This window comes from Taudactylus pleione, unplaced genomic scaffold, assembly GCF_031769625.1.
Source record: "Taudactylus pleione unplaced genomic scaffold, aTauple2 ptg000296l, whole genome shotgun sequence".
NCBI lineage: Eukaryota > Metazoa > Chordata > Amphibia > Anura > Myobatrachidae > Taudactylus > Taudactylus pleione.
In genome coordinates this window covers 21902418-21929917 of record NW_028284698.1, presented here as the reverse complement: position 1 = coordinate 21929917, position 27500 = coordinate 21902418, and the positions used below count along the sequence as shown (strand labels likewise).

Here is a 27500-nt window from a genome sequence, read left to right as displayed (position 1 = left end):
AAGGCGCCAAATATTAAAAATAAAATTGTTAAAAGTGCCATTCTGCCCAAAAGAACTGGGAGAATAAAGACTAAAGGGTTCCATTGTTGTGGAACCTGCCTAGTATGTAGGTCTTTTACGAAACAACCTACAAAAACCGAAAATTTTTACTCAAAAACTGGGGAGTCACATTTTATACCAGATTTTATAACCTGCACAAACAGACATTGTATTTATTTAATAGAATGCACATGTGGTCTGTGGTATATTGGACGTACGGGCCGCTGTCTTAAAGACAGATGGTCAGAACATCTTAGAAATATTAAAAAGGGCTTTGAAAATCACTCCCTATCTGCTCAGTTTAAAGAAGTACATAACAACTCAATCGGTAACATTAAACAAATGATTGGAATTAAACAGGTGTGGAACCATTGGAGAAAGAATGATCAGGAAGCCCACCTGGCCCAGACAGAAATGAAATATATATTTGATCTCAATACTCTTAAACTTAATGTTTTAAACACTGATTTCGAGTTAAAATGGTTCTTATGACTTTCTATATTTTTTAACTTTTTAAATTTATTTATGACTTTTTCCTGTTTTTTATCCTTATTTAACTATTTTTAAATATTTATTCATGTAGCAGATTATAGAAGTTCAGCCTACTGGTACTTTATATCATAGACTATCTTAGGTTCCCTGGTCCAAGATGGAGTGAAAGGCTTCAATTCATTTGTTCCATATGAGTGTGTCCCTTTATATGGATGTCCCTTTAAATAGCTCCTAGTAACATGACAACATTATTACATAAGTACCGCCCACTGTGTGGCTGAAAACGGGGAAAAATGCTTTCTTAATGTAGAATTTTTTGATGACATATGGGCTCTGTTCATCCGGTGCTGGAAGTGATGTTTGCGTGTCACTCCGGACCAGATGTAATGCATTTTTAGTGTGTCACCTCCAAACCGGAAGAGAGACACTTCCGCGTTCCAATTCAGCTTGTTTTATTGTTTTCTAAGGCTCCTGTGGGACTAGCCAATGAGATACCTAGGGAGGGTATATATATGGACTTAACTCCACCATTTTTACACCTTGAAAAAGACTAAATCAGTAGTTGAAATGCATTGGTGTTCCAGTCCAAGGCTTGATCCAGGAAGTGGAGTTTCTTCAGAGACACTGCAGGTCATTTGGATTCCCTGTATTCCTGTTCCCAGGAGGCACTCCTACAGCGATTTTGGTGTATTCTGTCTACACCCCCATTTTCCGGTACACCTTGACTTTTACTAAATTCTGGTGGATAAGTTTTTATCCTGAAGTTGTATGTTTTATCATAATAAATGGTAATACACTACGATGGTCTTTTCTCCCTCTTTTTCATATGCACGAGCGTGATATGGGAGTGAGAAGATCTTTATGAAACATACACCTTGGATATATATAGAAACAAACCCTCCTATTAGGACTACGGTGACAGACTGCAAGGACTTTTTTTCTACTGTGTACACTATTATCATAGGGGTACCACTTACCGGATTGGATGGTTATTTTCATTTCTATGTCCTATATCTCTGTGCGCTCGGGTGACTATATATTGTGTTTTACATGTACATAGATGCTATTAGGAATAAAAATAAGATGGGTATTCCATTTATATTATACAACTTTCTTTTCTTTAGCATATTCAGCCATGCCTAATAAAAATTATAAAATTTTTATTGATCCACATTATTCTAGACTATTTTTTTATTACAGTAAATTAGAATATAATTTTAGAATTTTAATAATACTGATGTAAATGAATTAATTCACTGCAAAAAATTGTGTTAATCCATTCTGATGATGCAATAAGCCTTTTAAGCAGAGGTGCAAAGTTTACGATCTTTGGGATCTGGTTCAATTTGCACAAGTATATCTAGTGCTGATGCGCAATGAGCAATGTTTGCAGTGGAACAGAAGGTTGAATTAACAAAGGGGAAACATTGGGGTAAATTTAAGAATTGTGGTTAATGCTTTGGCCAGGGGACCCCGTCAAGTGTGTCCCTTGGCTTTGGCATTATTGCCCCCCACTACTTGAGCCCAATGATGGTTCATGGAAATACGGCAGACCCCTACATATTTTTTCCACATATTTTCTGTACCAGGATCAGCTCAAAGAGCTTGATGCTGGTTCATGGAAATACGGGGGACCCTCATGCATTTTTTCCCCATATTTCCTAAACCTGGCCTGGCTCAAAAGCCCAATGCTGGTTATGTTTAGGAAGGGGGACCCCACGTGATTTTTTACTTAATTTTTATCCATTTTATTACAGTTATACACAGAAGCTTGCATAGATCTCACTGATGTATGCAGGCTTCTGCTAAACACGCTGCAGACAGGCAGGTCTATTCAGTTCAGTCCATTACCACTAAACTCGCACACGATCAAACATGATTACATACACCATTGGAAAACATAATTCAACAAAACACGATTCTTAGTAAATTTGATTGGAAAAACCTCTCCCATGTTCATGCAATGCCTATCGTGTTTCATCTTTGACCAGACATGGTTCTTAGTAAATTTACCCCCTTGAGTAAAGAAAGGGTGATCCTTGCAAAGTGCAGAGTAGGTGCACTGCTGTGTACAGATGCATTATTTTAAATAAGTGCACTTCTTTGCTTTATCTTCATGTCATTTGGGGTTTTATAATTACTATTTGTGCAACTGTTTTCATGTAAGAATACATTTTGCTATATTTTCTGTTACAAAGGTGCATCTACCAAAAAGGATGGGATTACAATGTTGCATGTAGCTCAGGTTTTCAGCCTCCATTGTTAAACCCCATGTGTAGTTTTTGTTGTTGTTAAACAACAATAGAATAAAAAGTTTGCTTTGTGACCCATAAATGTCTAGCTATGCCCCTGTTCTGATACTTGCATATGTAGTGCCTCTATAGAGAACCACTGTTTGCTACATGCTGGTTGTGAGTGAATTAGACTACATTTTGTATATAGGACTGATTCAGAGATGGATGCAGTACACATAGCATCCTCATCTTTTGATGTAGCTGCTGTGTATAAACATGCTAATATTGCTGGAGGCGTATTGTGTTAATAGAAGCTTCCTGCACATTTGTGTGATCTGCTGCTGGGTCCGAGGATCCAGCATTGAATCTCTTGTGAGAACATTGCCATCTGATTAGCCTCCTGGTTACTCAGAATGACTGTCTCTCTATCGTAGCTGAGGACAGTAAATCTGATCAGAAGCCACAAACACCGGCCTCAGCACTCCCAGAAAATGGGGACAACACACCCCCATTTAAGGAACCCTGTCTGACAGCAGATCCTCCCCGCCCCAGAACAACCACAGTCTGTCAATCAGGCTGCAGCTTAGGGTGCACAGCATGTGATGATGCTGGACCTCTTATGCACACTGCAGAGTGGGTTTTGAGCATGCACAGTCCCCCCATAGGGTTTGTGTACAACTCTAAATGAGGTCCCATATATATATATATATATATTAAGAATTCAGACGGACTGGAATGAACATAGAATACAAGATGCAGTGCCCTATCATTTGTTAGTGCTGTTATCTTAGTAGGCTGCTGAGATTTAAGTCCCCCTTGACAACCACTCTTATAGCTGGATAGTACATATTTGTTAATTACTAGGCTGTACTTCAGTATCTTGAATTTCATTACATTTTCCTTGTCAATGAGGTATCATAACTCTCCTCTCTTTTTAATTTCTAAATACTTTAAGTAGTATTTTCCATGGAACATGAAGCAATAGTCCTGTGCTGAACATCAATCTGATACCAGCAATGTGTTTAAACAAGAGATGAGCGGGTTCGGATTTACTCGGTTCTTTTCACCTCTTTACCGCAAGTTCGGATTAGTTCAGATTTATTTTATTGGCTATCCAAAACACATGATAGCCGATAGCCAATAAAATGCCATTTTGAGATCCGAGTAAATCCAAGTAAAACCGAGTAAATCCGAACCCGCTCATCTCTAGTTTAAACTGTTACTTTTCAAAACTGTGGGGTCTATTTATTAAGCTGTGTTAGGAGATAAAGTGAACAGAGGTAAGGTACCAGCCAATCAGCTCCTATCTGCCATCTCACATGCTGTGTTTGAAAAATGACAGTTAGGATCTTATCTCCATTCACTTTATCTCCTAACACAGCTTAGTAAACAGACCCCTGTATTTTTCTTTCAGCACCATGGACAGGGACATGTCATTCTGTTACAATGTAAAAGAGAATCTGCATGTTAAAGTAAAATGTTACGGAAAAATCTACAAATTAACTAAAAATCAACTCTACTTCTGATGTTTTACATCCAGTCATCAAGAAAAAGAGATATTTCATGCTGACAATAATGTACCACATTATATCATATCACATTTGTTTTGCAAATAATCCCCTGAGAGTAGTGTCAAAAATGCATTTTCAATTATTATGACAATAAAATCCACATCTGAGAACTGCTCCAAATATGTTCTCATAGATATTCAAAAACATTATAGGAGGACGTCACAGAGGTTTTCCCCCAGTAATCTGCTGCTAGTAGCAGCCAACTTCAATTAAGCCCATGTCAGGAAAATTCAGTTCTATTGAAATCAGTGGTGTCTGAAAATGACCTGGCAAATTGATTGTATTCACTGCTGTTACATACATTGTAAGTTGTAGCTGCTGTTCCTCTGCATGGCAAAACTCAAAATTGCCAAAACAGTCATCTATATTTAGAAAAGTGTTTGTTTGCAGTAGAAAATCTCTGTATAAAAAAATCTCTGAAAAATCACTCATGAAAATAAATTCAGCAAATTTCCAATATGAAAAATTTAAAATGAATAATCACCACCATGACAATTCCCTCAATATCTGTATTAGATTTGGTGCTATTTTAGGGGTAATTCCCACATAATACATATACGAGCTGGATATGTTGGATGTATTTAAGTTAAGGTTAGGCACCCCCCCCTGGAGGTTAGGGTTAGGCTAGAGGTAGGGGGGTTAGGGTTAGGCACCCCCGGGGGGAGATTAGGGTTAGGCACCCCCCCGGGGGAATTAGGTGTAGGCGGTGGGGAAGGGGGGGATTAGGTTTAGGCACTTGGGGGTGAGGTTAGGGTTAGGCACCCCCAAGGGAGAGTAAGGGTTAGGGGGTAGAATAGGGTTAGTAAATACTTACCTTGGACAATCGGGATTTTCACCCCTGCCAGGCAGCCGCCTCCGGGATTTGAACCCGGCGGCAAATCATATTGAATCCCATTCGATATGTGTTACAGTTTGTATCCATTCTATTCATGTTTCCTTCAAAGCTATATACTAAAGCAAGTTTGTACAACTTACTGTATAATTATTACATTTTACATAAAGAAAAAAGTGATCCTGCACAGAATCTATACGAATTGAAAATATATATATATCAAAATCCCCTCCTTATGTGTTTGTTAATATATCCTTAATCTAAGGTCATAGATTATTCATAAATGGACATGGTGCTACCGGACTCATTAAATATGCTATCTCAACAAAAAAGAAAGTAATTAGATTTTCCGGTGCACTCTGGGAATTTTAAACGAATTAATTGTAATTTAGAATATTGCTTTATTATATGTTGCTTGTTAAAACGTAACCTTTATTATTTGTACCTAAAAACATTTCAATTGTATCCTGAAAAATTGGCGAAATATACTAAAAACATTAAAGAGTGAAAAAAGGTAATGAAAAGTGAACATAAAAATGTATTAAATAAATTATCTATTTATCCATGTGTGTGTGTCTTTTATTTGTTAGTACCTTATATTGGTAATATCAGTACAAGTGAAAAGGAGCAAGTAATTTGTTAATTGTTGTGTGCTTGATTTCTGTCAAAATACATTCATACCTAGTGATTCACAGGAGATCTGCTTATATATTGAGTGGTATATTCTGATGTAACAGTATCATTACATTAGCTTATTCAGCTTAGAATAAGCTAATGTGATAACATTTAAAGTACAACACTATTATCTGCTATTTTGTAGATAACATGTATCTATTTTAGGAGACAGCAATACACTGTCTCCAATTGGATTGTATACTGTTACATCAGAATTTAAATGTTTTTAGGTACAAATAATAAAGGTTACGTTTTAACAAGCAACATATAATAAAACAATATTCTATTATACAATTAATTCAATTAAAATTCCCAGAGTGCACCGGAAAATCTAATTTCTTTCTTTTTTGTTGGGATTGTATAATTATTAAATAACTGTTAGCAGTACTGTCAGAGTGGAAGCATTTTATGGTACAGCACTTAATTCACTGACAAAGAAAACAAAAACAACAATAAACAAATTATGGAGAGAGAATACATTTTGGTTATTAGAATACATTGTAAATGCTAAGCATAATAACATGAGCAGGAGTTGAACAAGGACCATGTAAGGTTTTCTGCATCACTAGCGCTTTAACTCTAGTACTTTATTTAAGCCCTTTTCAACTAGGACTAGGATTATATGTCTCTGTACATTAAGTACTATTGTAATTTTCTTTCAACTTTGATAAATGTACAGTTGACTATAAAAATACAGTATATATTATTAACCAGTTCATGACTAGATGGCCTTCCTTTTTATGGTTAGCATTACTGCCTTACAGCATTGAGGTTGTGGGTTCAATTCCCACCACAGCCGTACATGTGTTGAGTTAGTATATTCTCCCTGTGCTTGTGTGGATTTTCCCTGGGTACTCCGGTTTCCTCCTACACATAAATATATTGGTAGGTTAATTGGCTCCCAACACATATTAACTCGTGTGTGTGTGTGTGTGTGTGTGTGTGTGTGTGTATGTGCATGTGCATGTGGTAAGGAATATAGACTGTAGGCTTTACTGGGGCAGGGACTGATGTGAATGTCCAAATATTCTTTGTAAAGCGCTGCAGAATATGTGTGTTATATAAATAACTGTTAATAATAATAATTACCATTACAATTTGCAGACTTTGACAATGTTTTGTTTTTTTCAGAAAATTACAGTTTTTACTATTTTAGATTTTTTTTATTGTTGCAGATGGAGAGCATTATAGGCCCAGTGATAAAGCTGTGCATCTTTGGCTATTATTTGTTCCTACCCTCAAGCTTCGCTGTCACTGCAAATGTATCCATAAACACAAATCCCTAAGGTGGGAGAAACTGGGGACTGGCACCAGATACCATAGGCAGTTTTGGGACACTTTAATTTGGTGAAATTCAAGTAGTTTTGCAAGAGCACAAGGTACATATGTTGAATGTGAGTGTCAGACACAGTGTCTAAACTGTTCTAACATAGCTGGGGGTTATTGCTAAGGAAAAAATAAATATTTAAAAAAAAATCACTTCCAACATTTGTTTTACATTTTAATTTAGGAGACCCTTTAAATTGTTCTGAGAGTCTGATTAATCACCGCTTCATATAACCACTAGGGGTGAGCGGGTTCGGATTTCTGAAATCCGAACCCCCCCCCGAGCCCCCCCGATCCGAGTCTGATCCGAGTCAGGCTCGACTTTTCCCGCCTGACTCGGATCTGAAATCGAGGCAAAACGTCATCATCCCGCCTTCCGAGTCTCGCGGGTTTTGGATCCTATATAAGGTACCCGCGTCGGCGCCATTTTCTCACTCGGCTGTGGACAGTGAAGAGGGAGGGTGGGAGTTAGGGCTGTGTAGTGTAGTGTAGTGTAGTGCTGCTGTTGTCCACTACTTCAAAGTCCATAGGGGCTGGCTGTGTTGTGCTGTGCTGCTGTTGTTAATAGGGGCTGTGTCCACTACTTCAAAGTCCATAGGGGCTGGCTGGACTGTGTTGTGCAGTCAGTTCTCCATAGGGGCTGTGTCCACTCCAAAGTCCTGTGCAGTGTCCCAGTCCTAAAGGAGTGCTGTAGTGTTGTCCAGGGGGTGCTCTGTCCATCAGGGGTGCTCCCCCCAAGTGCTAAAAAAATAATATATTTTCTGTGTTTGTGAATTGTGTGCGCAGTAGCCGCACGTGCATCAACAAAGTAGTGCCAAGCGTGCGCCTGTGTCATAAGTAAAGGGCCAGCTGGCTTGACCGTTAAAGGGTGCTGTAACCCCCGAAAGTACACTCCAGTCCAAACCAAAAAAAAATAATTTTCTGTTTGTGAATTGTGTGCGCAGTAGCCGCACGTGCATCAACAAAGTAGTGCCAAGCGTGCGCCTGTGTCATAAGTAAAGGGCCGGCTGGCTTGACCGTTAAGGGTGCTGTAACCCCCGAAAGTACACTCCAGTCCAAACCAAAAAAAAAATTATTTTCTGTGTTTGTGAATTGTGTGCGCAGTAGCTGCACGTGCATCAACAAAGTAGTGCCAAGCGTGCGCCTGTGTCATAAGTAAAGGGCCGGCTGGCTTGACCGTTAAGGGTGCTGTAACCCCCGAAAGTACACTCCAGTCCAAACCAAAAAAAAAATTATTTTCTGTGTTTGTGAATTGTGTGCGCAGTAGCCGCACGTGCATCAACAAAGTAGTGCCAAGCGTGCGCCTGTGTCATAAGTAAAGGGCCGGCTGGCTTGACCGTTAAGGGTGCTGTAACCCCCGAAAGTACACTCCAGTCCAAACCAAAAAAAAAATTATTTTCTGTGTTTGTGAATTGTGTGCGCAGTAGCCGCACGTGCATCAACAAAGTAGTGCCAAGCGTGCGCCTGTGTCATAAGTAAAGGGCCGGCTGGCTTGACCGTTAAGGGTGCTGTAACCCCCGAAAGTACACTCCAGTCCAAACCAAAAAAAAAATTATTTTCTGTGTTTGTGAATTGTGTGCGCAGTAGCCGCACGTGCATCAACAAAGTAGTGCCAAGCGTGCGCCTGTGTCATAAGTAAAGGGCCGGCTGGCTTGACCGTTAAGGGTGCTGTAACCCCCGAAAGTACACTCCAGTCCAAACCAAAAAAAAAATTATTTTCTGTGTTTGTGAATTGTGTGCGCAGTAGCCGCACATGCATCAACAAAGTAGTGCCAAGCGTGCGCCTGTGTCATAAGTAAAGGGCCGGCTGGCTTGACCGTTAAGGGTGCTGTAACCCCCGAAAGTACACTCCAGTCCAAACCAAAAAAAAAATTATTTTCTGTGTTTGTGAATTGTGTGCGCAGTAGCCGCACGTGCATCAACAAAGTAGTGCCAAGCGTGCGCCTGTGTCATAAGTAAAGGGCTGGCTGGCTTGACCGTTAAAGGGTGCTGTAACCCCCAAAGTACACTCCAGTCCAAACCAAAAAAAAAATTATTTTCTGTGTTTGTGAATTGTGTGCGCAGTAGCCGCACGTGCATCAACAAAGTAGTGCCAAGCGTGCGCCTGTGTCATAAGTAAAGGGCCAGCTGGCTTGACCATTAAGGGTGCTGTAACCCCCGAAAGTACACTCCAGTCCAAACCAAAAAAAAAATTATTTTCTGTGTTTGTGAATTGTGTGCGCAGTAGCCGCACGTGCATCAACAAAGTAGTGCCAAGCGTGCGCCTGTGTCATAAGTAAAGGGCCGGCTGGCTTGACCGTTAAGGGTGCTGTAACCCCCGAAAGTACACTCCAGTCCAAACCAAAAAAAAAATTATTTTCTGTGTTTGTGAATTGTGTGCGCAGTAGCCGCACGTGCATCAACAAAGTAGTGCCAAGCGTGCGCCTGTGTCATAAGTAAAGGGCCGGCTGGCTTGACCGTTAAGGGTGCTGTAACCCCCGAAAGTACACTCCAGTCCAAACCAAAAAAAAAATTATTTTCTGTGTTTGTGAATTGTGTGCGCAGTAGCCGCACGTGCATCAACAAAGTAGTGCCAAGCGTGCGCCTGTGTCATAAGTAAAGGGCCGGCTGGCTTGACCGTTAAGGGTGCTGTAACCCCCGAAAGTACACTCCAGTCCAAACCAAAAAAAAAATTATTTTCTGTGTTTGTGAATTGTGTGCGCAGTAGCCGCACGTGCATCAACAAAGTAGTGCCAAGCGTGCGCCTGTGTCATAAGTAAAGGGCCGGCTGGCTTGACCGTTAAGGGTGCTGTAACCCCCGAAAGTACACTCCAGTCCAAACCAAAAAAAAAATTATTTTCTGTGTTTGTGAATTGTGTGCGCAGTAGCCGCACGTGCATCAACAAAGTAGTGCCAAGCGTGCGCCTGTGTCATAAGTAAAGGGCCGGCTGGCTTGACCGTTAAAGGGTTCTGTAACCCCCAAAGTACACTCCAAACCAAAAAAATATATATTTTCTGTGTTTGTGACTTGTTTGCACTGTGGCTGCACGTGCATCAACAAAGGAGCAGCGCCAAGCGTGCGCCTGTGTCCCATAAGTAAAGAGCCGGCTGGCTCATTTCTTAAAGGGTGGTGTAACCCACAAAGTGCACTACTCTCCAGCAAAAATAAAAAAATATTTTCTGCGTTTGTGTGCGCTTTAGCCGCACGTATATATATCAATATAACATAAATGGAGGACCAAACTTTCTCCAATAAAAATAAAATAGGGAAAGATCAAGAACCACTTCCTCCTAGTGCTGTTGCTGCTGCTGGGAGTTGTTCATCATCCCAGAGAGGAAGTAGGAACACCACTACTTTTACTAAACAATTGACCCTCCAACAGTCCCTAGCGATGAGGATGAAGTATGACAGCAGTCATCCTGAAGCAAAACGTATAACTGAGGCCTTGACTGCTATGTTGGTGTTAGACGTGCGTCCGGTATCCGCCATTAGTGCAGTGGGATTTAGACAATTGATGGAGGTAGTGTGTCCTCGGTTCCAAATCCCGTCTAGATTCCACCTGCATCCTCAAAGCAGCAGCGACAAGCGTGCGTCTGTCTGTTAAAGGGTGGTGACACCCTCAAAGTGTGCTACACAAACAATTAAAATATTGTTCTTTTTTTTTCTGTCTTTGTGAAATGTGTGGGCTGTAGCCGTACCTGCATCCTTAAAGCAGCAGCGACAAGCGTGCGTCTGTCTGTTAAAGGGTGGTGACACCCTCAAAGTGTGCTACACAAACAATTAAAATATTGTTCCTTTTTTTTCTGTCTTTGTGAATTGTGTGGGCTGTAGCCGCACTTGCATCCTCAAAGCAGCAGCGACAAGCATGCGTCTGTCTGTTAAAGGGTGTTGTAACTCTCAAAGTGCTCCAAAAAATCAAAAATTTTTTTTTAATGTGTTTGTGACTTGTGTGCAATGTAGCCGCACTTGCATCCTCAAAGCAGCAGCGACAAGCGTGCGTCTGTCTGTTAAAGGGTGGTGACACCCTCAAAGTGTGCTACACAAACAATAAAAATATTCTTCTTCTTTTTTCTGTCTTTGTGAATTGTGTGGGCTGTAGCCGCACCTGCATCCTTAAAGCAGCAGCGACAAGCATGCGTCTGTCTGTTAAAGGGTGGTGACACCCTCACAGTGTGCTACACAAACAATTAAAATATTGTTCTTTTTTTTCGGTCTTTGTGAAATGTGTGGGCTGTAGCCGCACCTGCATCCTTAAAGCAGCAGCGACAAGCGTGCGTCTGTCTGTTAAAGGGTGGTGTAACTCTCAAAGTGCTCCAAAAAATAAAAAACTATTTTTTTAATGTGTTTGTGACTTGTGTGCGATGTAGCCGCACTTGCATCCTCAAAGCAGCAGCGACAAGCGTGCGTCTGTCTGTTAGAGGGTGGTGACACCCTCAAAGTGTGCTACACAAACAATAAAAATATTCTTCTTTTTTCTGTCTTTGTGAATTGTGTGGGCTGTAGCCGCACCTGCATCCTTAAAGCAGCAGCGACAAGCGTGCGTCTGTCTGTTAAAGGGTGGTGACACCCTCAAAGTGTGCTACACAAACAATTAAAATATTGTTCTTTTTTTTTCAGTCTTTGTGAAATGTGTGGGCTGTAGCCGCACCTGCATCCTTAAAGCAGCAGCGACAAGCGTGCGTCTGTCTGTTAAAGGGTGGTGTAACTCTCAAAGTGCTCCAAAAAATAAAAAACTATTTTTTTAATGTGTTTGTGACTTGTGTGCGATGTAGCCGCACTTGCATCCTCAAAGCAGCAGCGACAAGCGTGCGTCTGTCTGTTAAAGGGTGGTGACATCCTCAAAGTGTGCTACACAAACAATAAAAATATTCTTCTTTTTTCTGTCTTTGTGAATTGTGTGGTCTGTAGCCGCACCTGCATCCTTAAAGCAGCAGCGACAAGCGTGCGTCTGTCTGTTAAAGGGTGGTGACACCCTCAAAGTGTGCTACACAAACAATTAAAATATTGTTCTTTTTTCTGTCTTTGTGAATTGTGTGGGCTGTAGCCGCACCTGCATCCTTAAAGCAGCAGCGACAAGCGTGCGTCTGTCTGTTAAAGGGTGGTGACACCCTCAAAGTGTGCTACACAAACAATTAAAATATTGTTCTTTTTTTTCGGTCTTTGTGAAATGTGTGGGCTGTAGCCGCACCTGCATCCTTAAAGCAGCAACAAGCGTGCGTCTGTCTGTTAAAGGGTGGTGACACCCTCAAAGTGTTCTACACAAACAATAAAAATATTCTTCTTTTTTCTGTCTATGTGAATTGTGTGGGCTGTAGCCGCACCTGCATCCTTAAAGCAGCAGCGACAAGCGTGCATCTGTCTGTTAAAGGGTGGTGACACCCTCAAAGTGTTCTACACAAACAATTAAAATATTGTTCTTTTTTTTTCGGTCTTTGTGAAATGTGTGGGCTCTAGCCGCACCTGCATCCTTAAAGCAGCAGCGACAAGCGTGCGTCTGTCTGTTAAAGGGTGGTGTAACTCTCAAAGTGCTCCAAAAAATAAAAAACTATTTTTTTAATGTGTTTGTGACTTGTGTGCGATGTAGCCGCACTTGCATCCTCAAAGCAGCAGCGACAAGCGTGCGTCTGTCTGTTAAAGGGTGGTGACACCCTCAAAGTGTGCTACACAAACAATAAAAGTATTCTTCTTTTTTCTGTCTTTGTGAATTGTGTGGTCTGTAGCCGCACCTGCATCCTTAAAGCAGCAGCGACAAGCGTGCGTCTGTCTGTTAAAGGGTGGTGACACCCTCAAAGTGTGCTACACAAACAATTAAAATATTGTTCTTTTTTTTGTCTTTGTGAATTGTGTGGGCTGTAGCCGCACTTGCATCCTCAAAGCAGCAGCGACAAGCGTGCGTCTGTCTGTTAAAGGGTGGTGTAACCCTCGAAGCGTGCTCCACAAACAATAAAAATATTCTTTTTTTTTTTCTGTCTTTGTGAATTGTGTGGACTGTAGCCGCACTTGAATCCTCAAAGCAGCAGCGACAAGCGTGCGTCTGTCTGTTAAAGGATTACATCGGTGACAGCATCCAAGTAGGCATGTACAAACTGGCTCTATTTTACCTGAGTTGCCCCCCCTCCAGTGTGTACTCCGAAAGAGTGTTTAGTGCAGCCGGGAACCTTGTCAGCGAAAGGCGTAGGAGGTTGCTTCCACAAAATGTGGAGAAGATGATGTTCATAAAATGAATTATCAACTCTTCCAGGGAGACCAGCCTCCAGAACGTACAGAGGGACCTGTGGTTCCAGCAGGGACGAATTAATACTCTGTGAGGATGAGGATGTACACACTGAAGAGGGTGAGGAATCGGTGGATGAGGAGGATGAGGATGACATCTTGCCTCCGTAGAGCCAGTTTGTGCAGGGACAGATTAATTGCCAGTTTGTTTTGTGGGGGCCCAAACGAACCAATCATTTCAGCCACAGTTGTGTGGCAGACCCTTGCGCTGAAATGATTGGTTTGTTAAAGTGTGCATGTCCTGTTTATACAACATAAGGGTGGGTGGGAGGGCCCAAGGACAATTCCATCTTGCACCTCTTTTTTTTCTTTGCATTATGTACAGTTTGGGGCCTAGTTTTTCAAACTGCCATCCTGTCTGCCACTGCAGTTTCACGCCTAGATGGGTCACGTGTTTGTGCCGCCCACTCGTGTCGCTTAGCATAGTCATCCAGCTACCTCGGTGCAACCTTTTGGACATAAAAACACTATTGTGAGGTGTGAGGTATTCAGAATAGACTGGAAATGAGTGGAAATTAAGGTTATTGAGGTTAATAATAGCATAGGAGCAGAAAAACCTACAAATTCTGTGATTTTAGCTGTTTTTATGCTTTTTTTCAAAAAAATACAGATCCAAAACACAAAACCCAGAACCCAAAACACGGAAGGGTGGTTTTGGCAAAACCAATCCAGATCCAAAACACGAAGAAAGATCCAGATCCAAAACCAAAACACAAAACACGAAAAGTGGCCGGTGCACACCCCTAATAACCACTAGTGCTATCTAGCTCAAACTGCAGTGTGCATGTTGGCTGCAATTAGACAAAAGCCACACTGATCTTCCTCACCCTCCTAACAGTTCTTCCACAGCTAAAGGATTTTTGGTGACATGAAACAGTAGCCACAAGGTTTCCTACGAACCACCCAACACTGAGTGCAGAAATGCTGGATTGCCCACTCATTTTGAACAGAGAATTCACATTGGGATGGCAGGTACTATATGGAATATTCCTGTTCCTACCTACTCCCTCGACCCCTGGTCTTTCATTGAGAGCTCTGGTCCCCATTAATGGTATTGCTGGATCCATGGGGTCTCAGTGATATCACAGGCCCATTAATGGAAACACACATGCAATGCTCATCCACTGTTTATCATTGTTTGAGCTATTCCAATTTAGATATATGATAACCAATCAGGAACTGGCAAAATAAATAATTCATAGCACTGAAATAGAACTTAGATGATTAAAAATGACTTCAAATCACAATTACTTAAAATGTGAATCTAAATATAATATTGGAGATATTTATGATTATGGTGCACAGGAAACATGCAATATCAATGGTGCAATATCATATAGCAACTAATAACAGTGTATGTGATAAGTAAATAAAATTAAATCAAATATTTGATTGGGTGCTACAGTTTGCAGCACTGTTGCAGCAGTGTCTGTAATAATCAACAGAGACTGTAGATCTTTAAATAGTAATTTTGAGCAAGAGTGATGTGGTGAGTAAATATTACTTTACAAGTGGAAAAAATTATATGACGGTATTTTTCATACTGTAAGTAGTATTGCTGTGTCTTACAGATTGTTACATACATTGCATTATGGAACATGTAATTAAAAAATTACCAAGGCCATAAAGTAATACATACAGACACCGGCAGATCTATCAGAGGACCAGTACCAGGTCAGGATGTGTGACCATGACCCTTTGTGAATATTATGGTCCTCTGTACATGCTTTTCTGCTGAATGGCATTGTCATAGTATCTTGGGCATGTGACTGTGCCTCCTAGGCAGCTAAAACCCATGGACAGGCCCAGGTCAAAGCACTGTGAAAGAATATGTATTTAAGTGTTCAAATGTACTGCAACAGAATGTTACATAGAATTGTTTCTATATAAGGTTAAGTCAGCCAGAGGATCTGTCCAAGGTTAAGAAAACTTCTAGGAACAATGTACAGACCAATCAGCTTGCTAGCTAGTAGCATGCCGGACAGGAAAGTAACGTGCATATGCTTTCGCAACCAGAGTGCTATATATACTCATGTAACCAGAATAAATGTCAGAGTGCCTGGTTTTACACAAACTTGCCTGTTGTGTCTCACTCTCCGGCTGTATCTCTGAATGGAATGCTGTACCTAAAAGACTGACCACTGACTGAGAACTGAAGTGACCGTTCCGACAGCACTTTGTACCAAATGCCCTTCCTTCCCCCCTCCCCTGGAGACCCTGCATGCAGACTTATGTATAATGGAAGCTGGAGGGCAAGCGTGATAAAACAGATAATTGAGATGAAAAATATGCAGTCAATTAAAGTAAAGAACAGAACGTTAGCGAGGCATTTATTGTGAAGCTTTTCCAACCAAAGTACAAGGCATTTGTTATGCCGATGTCTAAGTCATTCATTATTACACATTATTAGAAAGGGACCCACTGTATGCAAGATGTTGATTGAAGGTATAAGTCTGACTGCTAGAAAATGTAATAGTAATGTTTCAGCTTCAAGAGATTTAATGATATGCTATATTAAGCACTAATTAAAATGTCTAACAAAGCTACCTCTGATCTGACACATTTATTTTCTGACTGCTCCCACGCAATAACTCTTATAATACCAGGCATAGTGAAAAAGAAAATGGATGCTCTTATTAGTGAGTGTTGCTACTCTCAGCTGCTTATCACTCTGGGCAGCCTGTTTATAGTCCATTCAAATGGTCCTGCTGGGTCTTGGTAATTCTTGGGCAAATTGAGATGTAAAAGAATCAGTATGAATAATAATACCAAGTGAATATGATTTTAATGAAAAAGACCTACAGATATCTAATTAGTCTCGTTTTCCCATGCTGAAGTGAAATTGGCTCCACATGACAAATTGGAGAAAAATAATGTAACCTCTATGACACTGGATTGTGCTGCCCATGTACATTATAACACATGATGAATGGAACCCTCTACTGTGTGTGTAATTGTAGCTGATGCAGAACAGAAATATTTCCCTGATGCTTTGAATCTGGTTAATCTGAATGATTTACTATTAAACAGGATTATAATGCATTAAATAATCAGGGAAAATTCTGATTTAAATTTCTAGTGTCATACTGTACTTAAAAGTTCTATTGTCAAGGAGAAAATGTATAGAGAGAAGCACAAATTCCCATTCAGCTGTGCATATATGAGTGGGAGTTTGAGCTTGTACATATAATACAGGCATTAATATTGCACATTCAACTTGGATTCTTAAAGCCTGGTAAATACACATTAAGACCGATAGTCCAAAAAAATAATGCAAGTGATTAGACCTGTGTTTGCCTCTCTTTAGTTTACCCCTTGTCAATTTTTACATTACCTGCAGCATTCACCAGCGCTTGGTACAAAATAATGGATTGCTTTGCTCAGTAACTACTTTGCTGCATGTAGGTTTTGTGAACACACCTTGAAAGCTCAGTTAAAAGATTTTGCCTGCAAGTTTAACAGGCATTTATAGGCCAGTGAGAACGAGCCCTTTTTACTTAAATTTGGAACAAAGTTGTGCTGTGGACCCTTGATACATAATTGAAGATAACTTGTGCCAATAAATAAGGTCCAACTAAAGTTAGGAGTATGCAGCTTAAAATTTTGGAACTTAAGAAATAAGTCCCTGGAAGATAGTGGAATCAAATGGGGGGTGGGGACTAGGCTAGGTGTTCCAGCTCTTCTCCAAACTTTGTCTCAAGGCGTGTGGGTTATTTTACCAAAAAAGGATAGCGGAATTATACAAATATAGTGTACACTGTGTGAGTCCAAAAATATACTGAGGATCCTGAGGATCACCTACCAGAAGGTTTGAAGGCCACCAGTGCAATCTCCAATCACCAGCGGGTAATGCTGCAATATTACCCAAGGGTTGCTTACATTCAAGAATCTGTGAGCATAATGTATATCATAATTAGTGTATGTTTTGGACTCATACAGTGTACACTATTGTTTTCCTTTTTTTGGGTAAGATAATCCACACATCTTTAGACAAAGGTTGGAGAAGCACTGGAACATCCCCCATTTATACCCTTGACACATGATGTAAACAACCCAAGCAAGAGATCCCCTCTGTTTGGTCCTATTGCAAGACAGAAAACTTCTTAGGGGAACAGAAAACAACATGTAAACAGTTCAAAGGCATGAATAATATCTGAAAACTGAGCCTGATTCAGATCCACGTGCAAATGCCATTGCAGTTGTGATGTCTCACAGATCTCAATTGCGAAAATATGTTAATGACACCCGCCAACCAGTTCTTAGAGATGGCCACTGATAGCATCTCACATTTGGCTCTCACGCACAAAGGATGCCACAGACACTGAGAGTCTCCATACACAGAGAGGGCTCTTCTGCTGTGAGCACGGATGCACACCCAGAAAAAAGTGTTTAAATGATTCGACACACCTGTGTTTTTATAACCACCTCCGTTACCTCCTCCAAAGGCTGACTACCTGTCACTCACTTTACAAGTGAATCCTCTTCATGTGTGTGTGATAGCAAAACAATTGCTGCACGTGCACAGCGGCGCCAAGAGGAGGGAGGGTGGGTACTATTTTCCCGGGCCTGGGTCTGTTGGAACTTGTTTAGTTATTTTTTTTTGTAAGAAGGGTTCTGCCCACACCTCCTCATGTCAGCCATGCCCCCTCCCTGTACCTGGGCCTGGCAGAGCTGTCGACAGCCCTGCACATGCCCAGTGCGGCTTTGACACGTGCACAATGGTTAACAATTACTCAAACTATATAAATATCAGCATTACATGTGGATCTGAATCAGGCCCTATGTGTGAAGATACATTATTCCTCCCCACACAGATGTTTGCTAGACATACCATATAGACAAGCATTTCATCAATATCTAACAATATTATTATATAAAACGTAATTAGATTAAGAGTACATTAAAACAAATGAAACTTTCTAATTCTACTAATGCAGTTCACCTTCAAGATCATGGTCACTTGCTCTGGTCATTAGTTATAGCTTTGAAAATTGTGGATGCCCAGTATATTTTATTATGCTGTAATGAGCCTTATCCTGAAGTGTACATGTCTGCAGTACATGCCTTCTCTCTTAGTATTCTTTACCATCACATTTGGATAACTGAATATACTTCTTTTTATTGACACTGACTTATTCCTGTTAACTCATAATAGTAAGAGGTCATGGAAAATACGTTAATTTTATATATCACGATTTTAGATTTTAATTTTATTTTTATGTGGACCTACTGTACAGTATTTATGCACCACCTCTATACATTAAGCATAGAGTGTGAAAGGAAATACATGGAAAGGACTTCCAGGATGCCAGTTACCACACCAGAAGTGGTGGTAGTGTATGTGTACAGTCATTTAGAGGCTTTGGTGCACCTCTTGCAGTTCAGACCACCAGTGGAGACACTAGTAGGATGCTGGGGATGTGGACCACACCAGGTGTCACTCTCTGAGGGGGTGACACCAAAATGCTGGCTACTCCTCAGTTATTGGGAGTTGAGCACTGCACTGTGATGTTATCGTGTAGTGCTCAGCTCCCTTTCACTGAGGAGAAGCCGGCAGTGTGGGGAGAGTCTCTGGGGGCAGCTCAGCATCTCAGAGGTTGCTGGGAACTCCCCCAGAGTGATGACACCAGAGGTGTGCCATGAGATCACGCTCCTTTTTGGGGATGAGTGCCTTTGCTGTGTGCAGCAGACTGTGCAGTGCACAGTAACAGGTTGCATGATTTCAGAGGAAAATGGTAGAGGAAGAGAGGAGGGGAAGTGGAGCATCAGGAGCATCAGGCCCCCACAAATTCCAGGGCAGATGGCATTAATGATTTTGGCTGCAAACAGCTGCTGATTCAGAGGCAGAGTGTCTGTGAATCAGAAGCATTATATAGCCATAATCATCAATCCAGCTTTTAGGGTTCCAGACCCTTTACATGTGTACCTCCTGTACCCCCTGATGTCAGCCTTCCCCCCAGGTGCCATAAAGACAAAAATGTTTTTATGTTGTGTCTTTTCATTTGTGACTAGACAGTGACATTTCTTAAGGTGGCCTTACACGGCATGATATAAGTGCCGATCCAATGGATCGGCACGATATAGGTGCTATATCGTGCCGTGTATGGGCACGATATCGTACCTGATATCGTGCTGCGCGCTCCCGCGGGGTCGTACATCGCATCCCCAGGTCTTCCTGCAAAACCATCTGACCTGGGATGTGATGTACGATCCCATTCAAATGGTGGAGGGGGGAGCCGGCATATCGTGCAGTCTGCGGGGACCGCACGAATGCCGGCAGTGACAGCACGATCCGTCTGCATTAGAATTGTAGCTTTTTCCTTTGTCCAATTTTTAAACACTGTTCTGAAAACTGCACTAAACAGCCCAAGATCTTCTAGTGATAATAAAATAACCACTATTTACTGCACAGGGACAATACAAATAAATCTGACACCAACAACTTTAACCCTTTATAAACTGTCTCACACTTTGGGTGCTTATTATCCATGTTGATAGGCTTTAGCTCACTCAACGTTTTTAACTATGGCCCATAGCAACAGTCACCTCACTCATATGTACATAACTTCTTCTAGAGATTGCTTTCCCCATGTGTGACAATCCACCCCCAATGGCAGGTACAGTAGGAAGCATTACTAGCATTATCACTATGGTTTCTTACATGAAAATAAGAAACAGATAAGTTTGCCACAGAGCCTTCAGCACCAAGGCATTTGTTAGGTAAGTATATTGCATGATATTATGTAGATTACTAACATGGTCACTATGATCACTATGGTTTTTTACATGATCACTATGGTTTTTTACATGATCGCTATGATCACTATTGTTCTTACATGATCACTATGGTTTCTTACATGATCGCTATGATCACTATTGTTCTTACATGATCACTATGGTTTCTTACAAGATCGCTATGATCACTATTGTTCTTACATGATCACTATGGTTTTTTACATGATCGCTATGATCACTATTGTTCTTACATGATCACTATGGTTTCTTACATGATCGCTATGATCACTATTGTTCTTACATGATCACTATGGTTTCTTACATGATCGCTATGATCACTATTGTTCTTACATGATCACTATGGTTTCTTACATGATCACTATTGTTCTTACATGATCACTATGGTTTCTTACATGATCGCTATGATCACTATTGTTCTTACATGATCACTATGGTTTCTTACATTATAGCTATGATCACTATTGTTCTTACATGATCACTATGGTTTCTTACATGAACATAAGAAACAGACTGATTCAGCAAGGATCGCAACTGCCATTACGCACACAATCGGCCGATTGTTGCGTTCTGCACATGCATCGCAGTGCGTGAACACTCCACTGCGATTGGGACTGCGATTGCAGCAGCTACACAGACCCATCACAGAGTGATTGACAGGAAGTACAGTTTGGGTGTGGTGATGGGGGGGGTCGGCGAAATGCAGGAGTGCCAGGGTGTTTGAACACCATTGCAGGGGCATGCATAAATTAACCACAGCGATGCCATACGCAGGTTGTGTATTCACTGCGTGCAATGTGGTTAGCAATTCCTGAGTAAGTGTGTTCGTGAGGCTGCGATTGTACTCGATGTTACTGATGGTTTTGCAGTCTTGCTAAGTATTACAGATGTGTGTAAGGTAAGGTGGGTGTCCTTATGTTGTGCTGTGATGGATTAGCATATCTTTGCAGTGAGACTGCGTGCATAATCGCTATTGCAATAGCAGTTGTGATCCATACTGAATCAGGCCCCATGTCTGCCACAGAGCCTTCAGCACCAAGGCACTTGTTAGGTACATATATTGCATGCTATTATGTAGATTACTAACATGATCACTATGGTTTGACAATCCACCCCTGATGGCAGGTAGGAAGCATTGCTAGCATGATCACTATGGTTTCATACATGATCACTATGGTTTCTTAAATGATCGCTATGGTTTCTTACATGACAATAAGAAACAGATTCTGTCTGCCACGTGGCCCTCAGCACAAAGGCATTTGCATGCTATTATGTAGATTTTCCAGATAACGTTTTAAAAAATTATAAGGAAGTGGCAAAAAAATTACTACAGTTCAAAAGTTAATTAAAAGTTAATCAAAGAAACAGTTATACTTAGAAATTGTATGATGGCCCAAAATATAACCAAACTTCTAGTAACGTATACATACTGTATAGTACAGTATTTAGAATCCATATAAAAAGTGGTAGTCACACAGTAAAATGAGAGGTATTTAACATTAATTAATTCATTTTGTGATGGTAACTAACAGAAGATTCAAGAAAAAGTGTTTTTTCCTTTTTATTTGTTCGCTTTATTTTCCAGTATACTTCCCGTAAATTAAACAGATGAAGTGACTGTGGTACTAAAAGATTTACCTATACTTTTGCAGTAAAAAATAAAGAAATAAACAACTGCTATTGCTGGGCAACCAATGCAGAGCAAACATGGTTGGGCCTAAAGTATATGTATAGTACTAAGCCTTGGAGAGAGATAAAGTGAAGAAAGATAAAGTACCAACCAACCAGCTCCTAATTGATTGGTTGTGATTGTACAGGCTGTGTTTGAACGGCCTAGTTAGGAGCTGATTGGTTGGTACTTTATCTATCTCCACTGTCTTTCAATGTCTTAGTACATCTAGCCCTTAATATGTAAACAATTTTAATACACTACTACTTCCAGATCCAGCAGTATAGTAGTGTGATATTTATATAGTTACTTAGTGAAGCAAACAGTCAAAAAAAGGAACTCTTACCGATAACGTATGCTAGTAGCAGTGCAAGTGTTACTGTAATTGCTGTAGCACTCAGGGCCGTGCATTTCCAGTTACAGCACCGGTATGATTTGTTAAACGTGAAGGCAGGCCTGGAGAAAGTGCTCCTGGGCAGAGGTCTTGGAGGTGGAGAGTAAACTGTATTTGAAGTTAAAGGGTAGTTCTGGCTGGCAGCACTGAAGATTGGAGATGTTCCAGATCCATGCTTGAAGAGAAAATGCCTGGAAGAATAAAGAGAAGCTCGGAGTGACATAGAGTCCTCATTATGCATAGTACTACAACAATAATCAATAGTCACTTCCACCTGAACATTAAAACTTTTGTTATTATATATTTAAGGCACATCATTAAGAAAACACACCCTCTGAGGCACATTCTTTGTAAATACATGTTGCAAATATGAAAATACATGTTGCAAATACTCTGTAACAAAAAGTAAAAGTACATGGTTTTTGGATCTAATGTAAATAAAATAACATATTAATTCCTATCTTTCAATATATACTGTAATTTTAAGTTACTGTATTTTATGAGAAAATCAGAAACTTTTGCATGAGAGCGTACAGATATACCTCAATGAGCCTGCTCTTTATTAAAGTGGAATTAAGTAAATTGATAAAAAGAAAACACATGTAAACAGAAAGGTGACCTATGCAACCGTTGTTGAGTGGAAGCTGCCATAATGATCATATTGGACAGTACAGCTCTGTGCCTCCTGCAGTGACCACTGACATTTTATTTTGCATTAAGAGGTGTATTATTTCTTATATTCAACAAGTTGTCATTTTAAATTACTCTTACGCAGTGTTCCGATATCCAGCAGTGTTATTACCTTCACTGACAGTTATGCTGTCAGTTTCAGGTACAAAGGTAATGCAGTGCATCTGTACATGTGTGATATGCAAAATGTCTGCTATGCATTAAGATGCATTTACAAATGAGTCCAATCTGGTTTTAATATATGTATCTATGACAAAACAGGAAGTTGGCATATTGTCCTTCAAACCAAATGCATGTGGAAAGTGGAAACAGATAGGTACTGTAAATACTGAATGTCATTGTATTTATAATACTCTCTGACTGAGATAAACTTGTACCAAAGTAAATACAGAAATAGAACAAACAGCACTAAAACACTGTACCACAGTGGAACGCAAGTTAAAACCATCTATATGTACCATATCATTTGGTACAATGATTATTATTTTCACCGCCATTTACCTTAATAAAGCATATTACACACATAATTTTAAAGCCAAAGTTTGAAAATTAGTCAACCGACAAAAATTTCATCACAATTTATCAATTATAAGACATTATAATCAGAAGGGGAACCTGCGCTTACTCCTGGTAGTGTGTTTGCTAGCTGCGGACACCTAGAGATGATCCAAACCTCTATAATAAATAGTTAAATATTGAGACCGTGTCTGCGCTCAGCTATGTTGTATCTCCAGTGATAGAGAACAAACCTAGTACCGTGGTGAGTATATACTGTAGTATTTATGGCACAAACTAAATATAAAGTAGCACAGATGTATATTAGTTCAAATGACACAAACTAAATACAATTTAGCTGCTATATCATCTCTGAAAAAATAAGTAAATGGTAGCAAATCCATAGGTAGGTAAACCAAATCATGTAAATGTCATAAATGCCCAAAAAGGTTTATGTCCCTGAGGAAGGCCGTGCAGGCCGCTACGCATCGGGCTCTAACATATATATATATATATATATATATATAGAGAGAGAGAGAGAGAGAGAGAGCAACTAAATGAGACTACTGCTTGAATAGTTTTATATTGGGGCTCACCACAACTACAGGAGCATTGTGACTCCAGATCTTAATAGTAAAAGTGATATCATTTGAACTAATATACATCTGTGCTACATTATATTTAGTTTGTGCCAACATTTGAACTACTATATATTCACCACGGTACTAGATTTGCTGTCTATCACTGGAGACACAACATAGCTGAGTGCAGACACGGTCTCAATATTTAACAATTAAAGACATACTTTACATGCTAGTTTCCAATATAATCACGTCAATTGCATGTGATTATTTAACTATACATACATTAAATATATATACTACACACACACACACACACACACACACAAACACGCAACTTGACACTGGTGCAAATGTATTAATTCCCCAATTGAGCTGGTGTTATGTATATATGTGGATGCATTTATGTGTATGTGTGCCAGGCTTTAGTGTGTGTGTGTGTGTGCCAGGCTTTAGTGTGTGTGTGTGTGCCAGGCTTTAGTGTGTGTGTGTGTGCCAGGCTTTAGTGTGTGTATAACTATAACCCTGCAAACAGTCATAAAAGCCAAAGGTGCATGTGTAAATCATACTTGCCGACTTTTAGATTTTCCTCCCCGGGAGAAGCCCAGGGAGAAGAAGCAGATGGGCGGGTGGCCAGTGTTAGGGGTGGGACCGGATGGTTTGCGCCATTAAGCCTTTGCCCCTCATGGTAATTTGCAGCAGACGGTACATTTTTATAGGGGGCGGGGCCAAATGACGGATCATAGAATCGCATCATTAGCTCTTCCCTCTTACCTCTGGAACCGCCGATCACCGGGAATATTCCCCCCATTCTTCTCACTTCACTAGGAAGTGGGCGGAATGCGGGAGAAGTGGCTACACTTCCAGGGGTGTGGGGGGTTTCGCCAAAAATCGAAAGCCTCCCGCAGGTCCCAGGAGGGTAGACAAGTATAGTATACATGTAGTAAATGGCAGAGGTGGCGCTTAGGGTCTTGGTATTCAGGAAATAAATTGGACTTCAAAAGACTTTCCAACATTTAGGTTTATTAAAGACTGTTTATCAAAAAAGATGAAACATTGGAAACTAATTTGAAACCCAGTTTATTTCCTTGAATACCAAGTCTCTGAGAGCCACTTCTGCTATTTACCATATATACAGTACTGTGTATATATATATATATATATATATATATATATATATAGATGTGACAAAATAGTTATAAGTGGACAATGATGTAGGGTGGAACAGATACAGGATAGGAGGAGAAACTAGTTCAAAATAGGCTGTTTCATTTGAATTATTTTAATAAATAAACATTTAACTGGATAATAGTGTAATGCCGCGTATCCATTTGCAGATAGTGGAATGACAGTACGATTACAACATCATAATCATACAGTCGTTCCTCTTCCCCTGAAGTGCCTACACTGAATGATATGTAGTTCACTGCAGGCACCCTCCCTCATCCCCGAACATGCCCAATCTGTCGTCAGATTGATCGGCATGTTCATGCGATGATTGATGTCGGAAATGGGCAGCAGGAGCGAACATCGCTGGTCGTTTCCGACATTAAACTGCCCGATTTATGCACGATTAATGAGTGATTGAACTATTACGATGTCCTAATCGTTCAATCGCTCATTTATATCTGCAAGTGGATATGTGGCTTAAGAGAATAAAACAGTTAAACATTAATGACTACTGTCACTATAAGAGTGGTTAATTTTGGAGACAAAACATGTGTTGTACAGTGAATTGTACTGTCAGGAACAGTTTAAAGCTTCTACAGGGTCAGGGATGGCATGTCTGCTCACTCTTTGCTCTGCTGGATTCTGAAGTGGCTGCTCAAGTCCTGTTCAAGTTCTTTTGTTAGGCATATAGGGGAAGAAAGTGTACATGCATAGACAGAGTGGCGGTCAGTAAGCTCTTTTGGCAGCCGCCGCTCATCCAGGGCTTCCCTTCATCTTCATTCTTCAGCTGGTCTCTCCAGCTCCCCTGCCGATGGACTGAATAGATGGAGCTCGCGCTGCTGGCGCCAACCCGCCAGGGCTTCGGCGTCTTCACCTGGTGGGTGCCGCCAGGGCTTCGGCATCTTTGCCTGGTGGGCGTCCACCTGCCAGGGCTTCTAGCATCTTCACCTAGTGGGCGGCAGCCTGTCAGCTCTTTTGCATGGCTGCCACCCACTAGGACTTCCGGTGTCTTTGCCCGGCGGGCGCCAACCCACCAGGGCTTCGGCGTCTTTGCCTGCCGGGTGCCAACCCGCCAGGGCTTCACGTCTTCGCCTGGTGGGAGCCCACCCACCAGAGCTTCTGGCGTCTTCACCTGGGGGTGGCTGCCATCTCCCCAGGGCTTCTATGGTCCTCTGAAGGCGCCGCCGCCTCCAATGACATCACGAGTCGTGATTGGCTCGTGGCGGCCATGTTTGAAAATCAAAGATGGCCGCAGCGAGCCAATCACGGCTCGCAACGTCATTGTCGGCAGCAGCTGCGGGACCGGCGCCTGTTCGGTTGTCGGCAGCCGGCCTGGATCCAAGAAGATCTAGTCCCTGCCAGCCATTCTGCTGAGTACGGCAGTGGCGCCCATTTTAAAATTCAAAGATGGCCACCATGAGCCATGATTGGCTAGCGGCAGCCATATTTGAATTTCAAAATATAGCGCTGAGGCGCCATTTTTTAAATGGGCGACACTGCCATATTCGGCATAATGGCTGGCGGGGTCTGAATCCTATCCAGACCAGGCCCGCCGCCAATGCTCTCACCGCCTCTGGACCCTTTACCACCGCTGGAACCTACGTTGCCGCCGGACCCTCTGCTGCCAACACCCGTGCCCCCGCCGATACCCACGTCCCCCGCCAACAACCACAACCTGCCGCCCGCTGCCGCTGAGGTCCCCACCATCGCATCCGTGTCCCCGCCGCTGCTTTGCCCACTACTGCCCGCAAACGATGGCAATCTTGCTGCACCCAAGTGAAGCCACTATGACTACACCTGCTGGAAGCCCCTACTGCGGCTGCGCAACAAGTTGAAATGTCCTATCTTTATAATGGCGCATTCTTGAGGTAATAGTTTAAAAACTGTCACTTTCTAATGTACCTGAACCCCAAAAGCACATACCCTGGCACAATAGTTACCTAATAAAACAAACCCCAAGTCTAAATTCCACCCCTACCCTCAGTTTTGCTTTCCCAAAAAACCCCCATAGACTATAGCAGAAAGTTATCCTAATTGAGAATGTCAGAAAAAAGTGACAGTTCTAGCTTTAGATTACTCCCATGTCCTCATTTTTTGATTTTGATTCATGTTTATGCCCTGAAATTTGGCATGCAGCACCCAGTTACAGTTCTACCCGGCCATGCCAAATTTCAGATCCGCACCTCCTATAGCTTTTGAGGTGTAGCCCCTTCAACACCCTGCCCCCCTTCAGAATTTGTTATGGAGAAATCAATTTTTTTAGATGCAGCCTTAATATAGGGGCACGGCTGTGCCCTTATAAAAATAAATAAATAAATAAATAAAT

At 41.2% G+C, this 27500-nt stretch overlaps 1 protein-coding gene across 3 annotated transcripts in view; it reads right to left on the bottom strand.

The window, feature by feature from the left end:
- LOC148511753 (teneurin-1) overlaps nucleotides 1–27500 on the bottom strand; it is a 658333-nt gene that overhangs the window by 360914 nt on the left and 269919 nt on the right. For all 3 annotated transcript variants that reach the window (XM_088482875.1, XM_088482876.1, XM_088482877.1), the window contains one exon: nucleotides 22191–22429. In XM_088482875.1, coding sequence (XP_088339001.1) covers nucleotides 22191–22429 — 239 coding nt within the window. The remainder of the gene's footprint in view (nucleotides 1–22190; nucleotides 22430–27500) is intronic.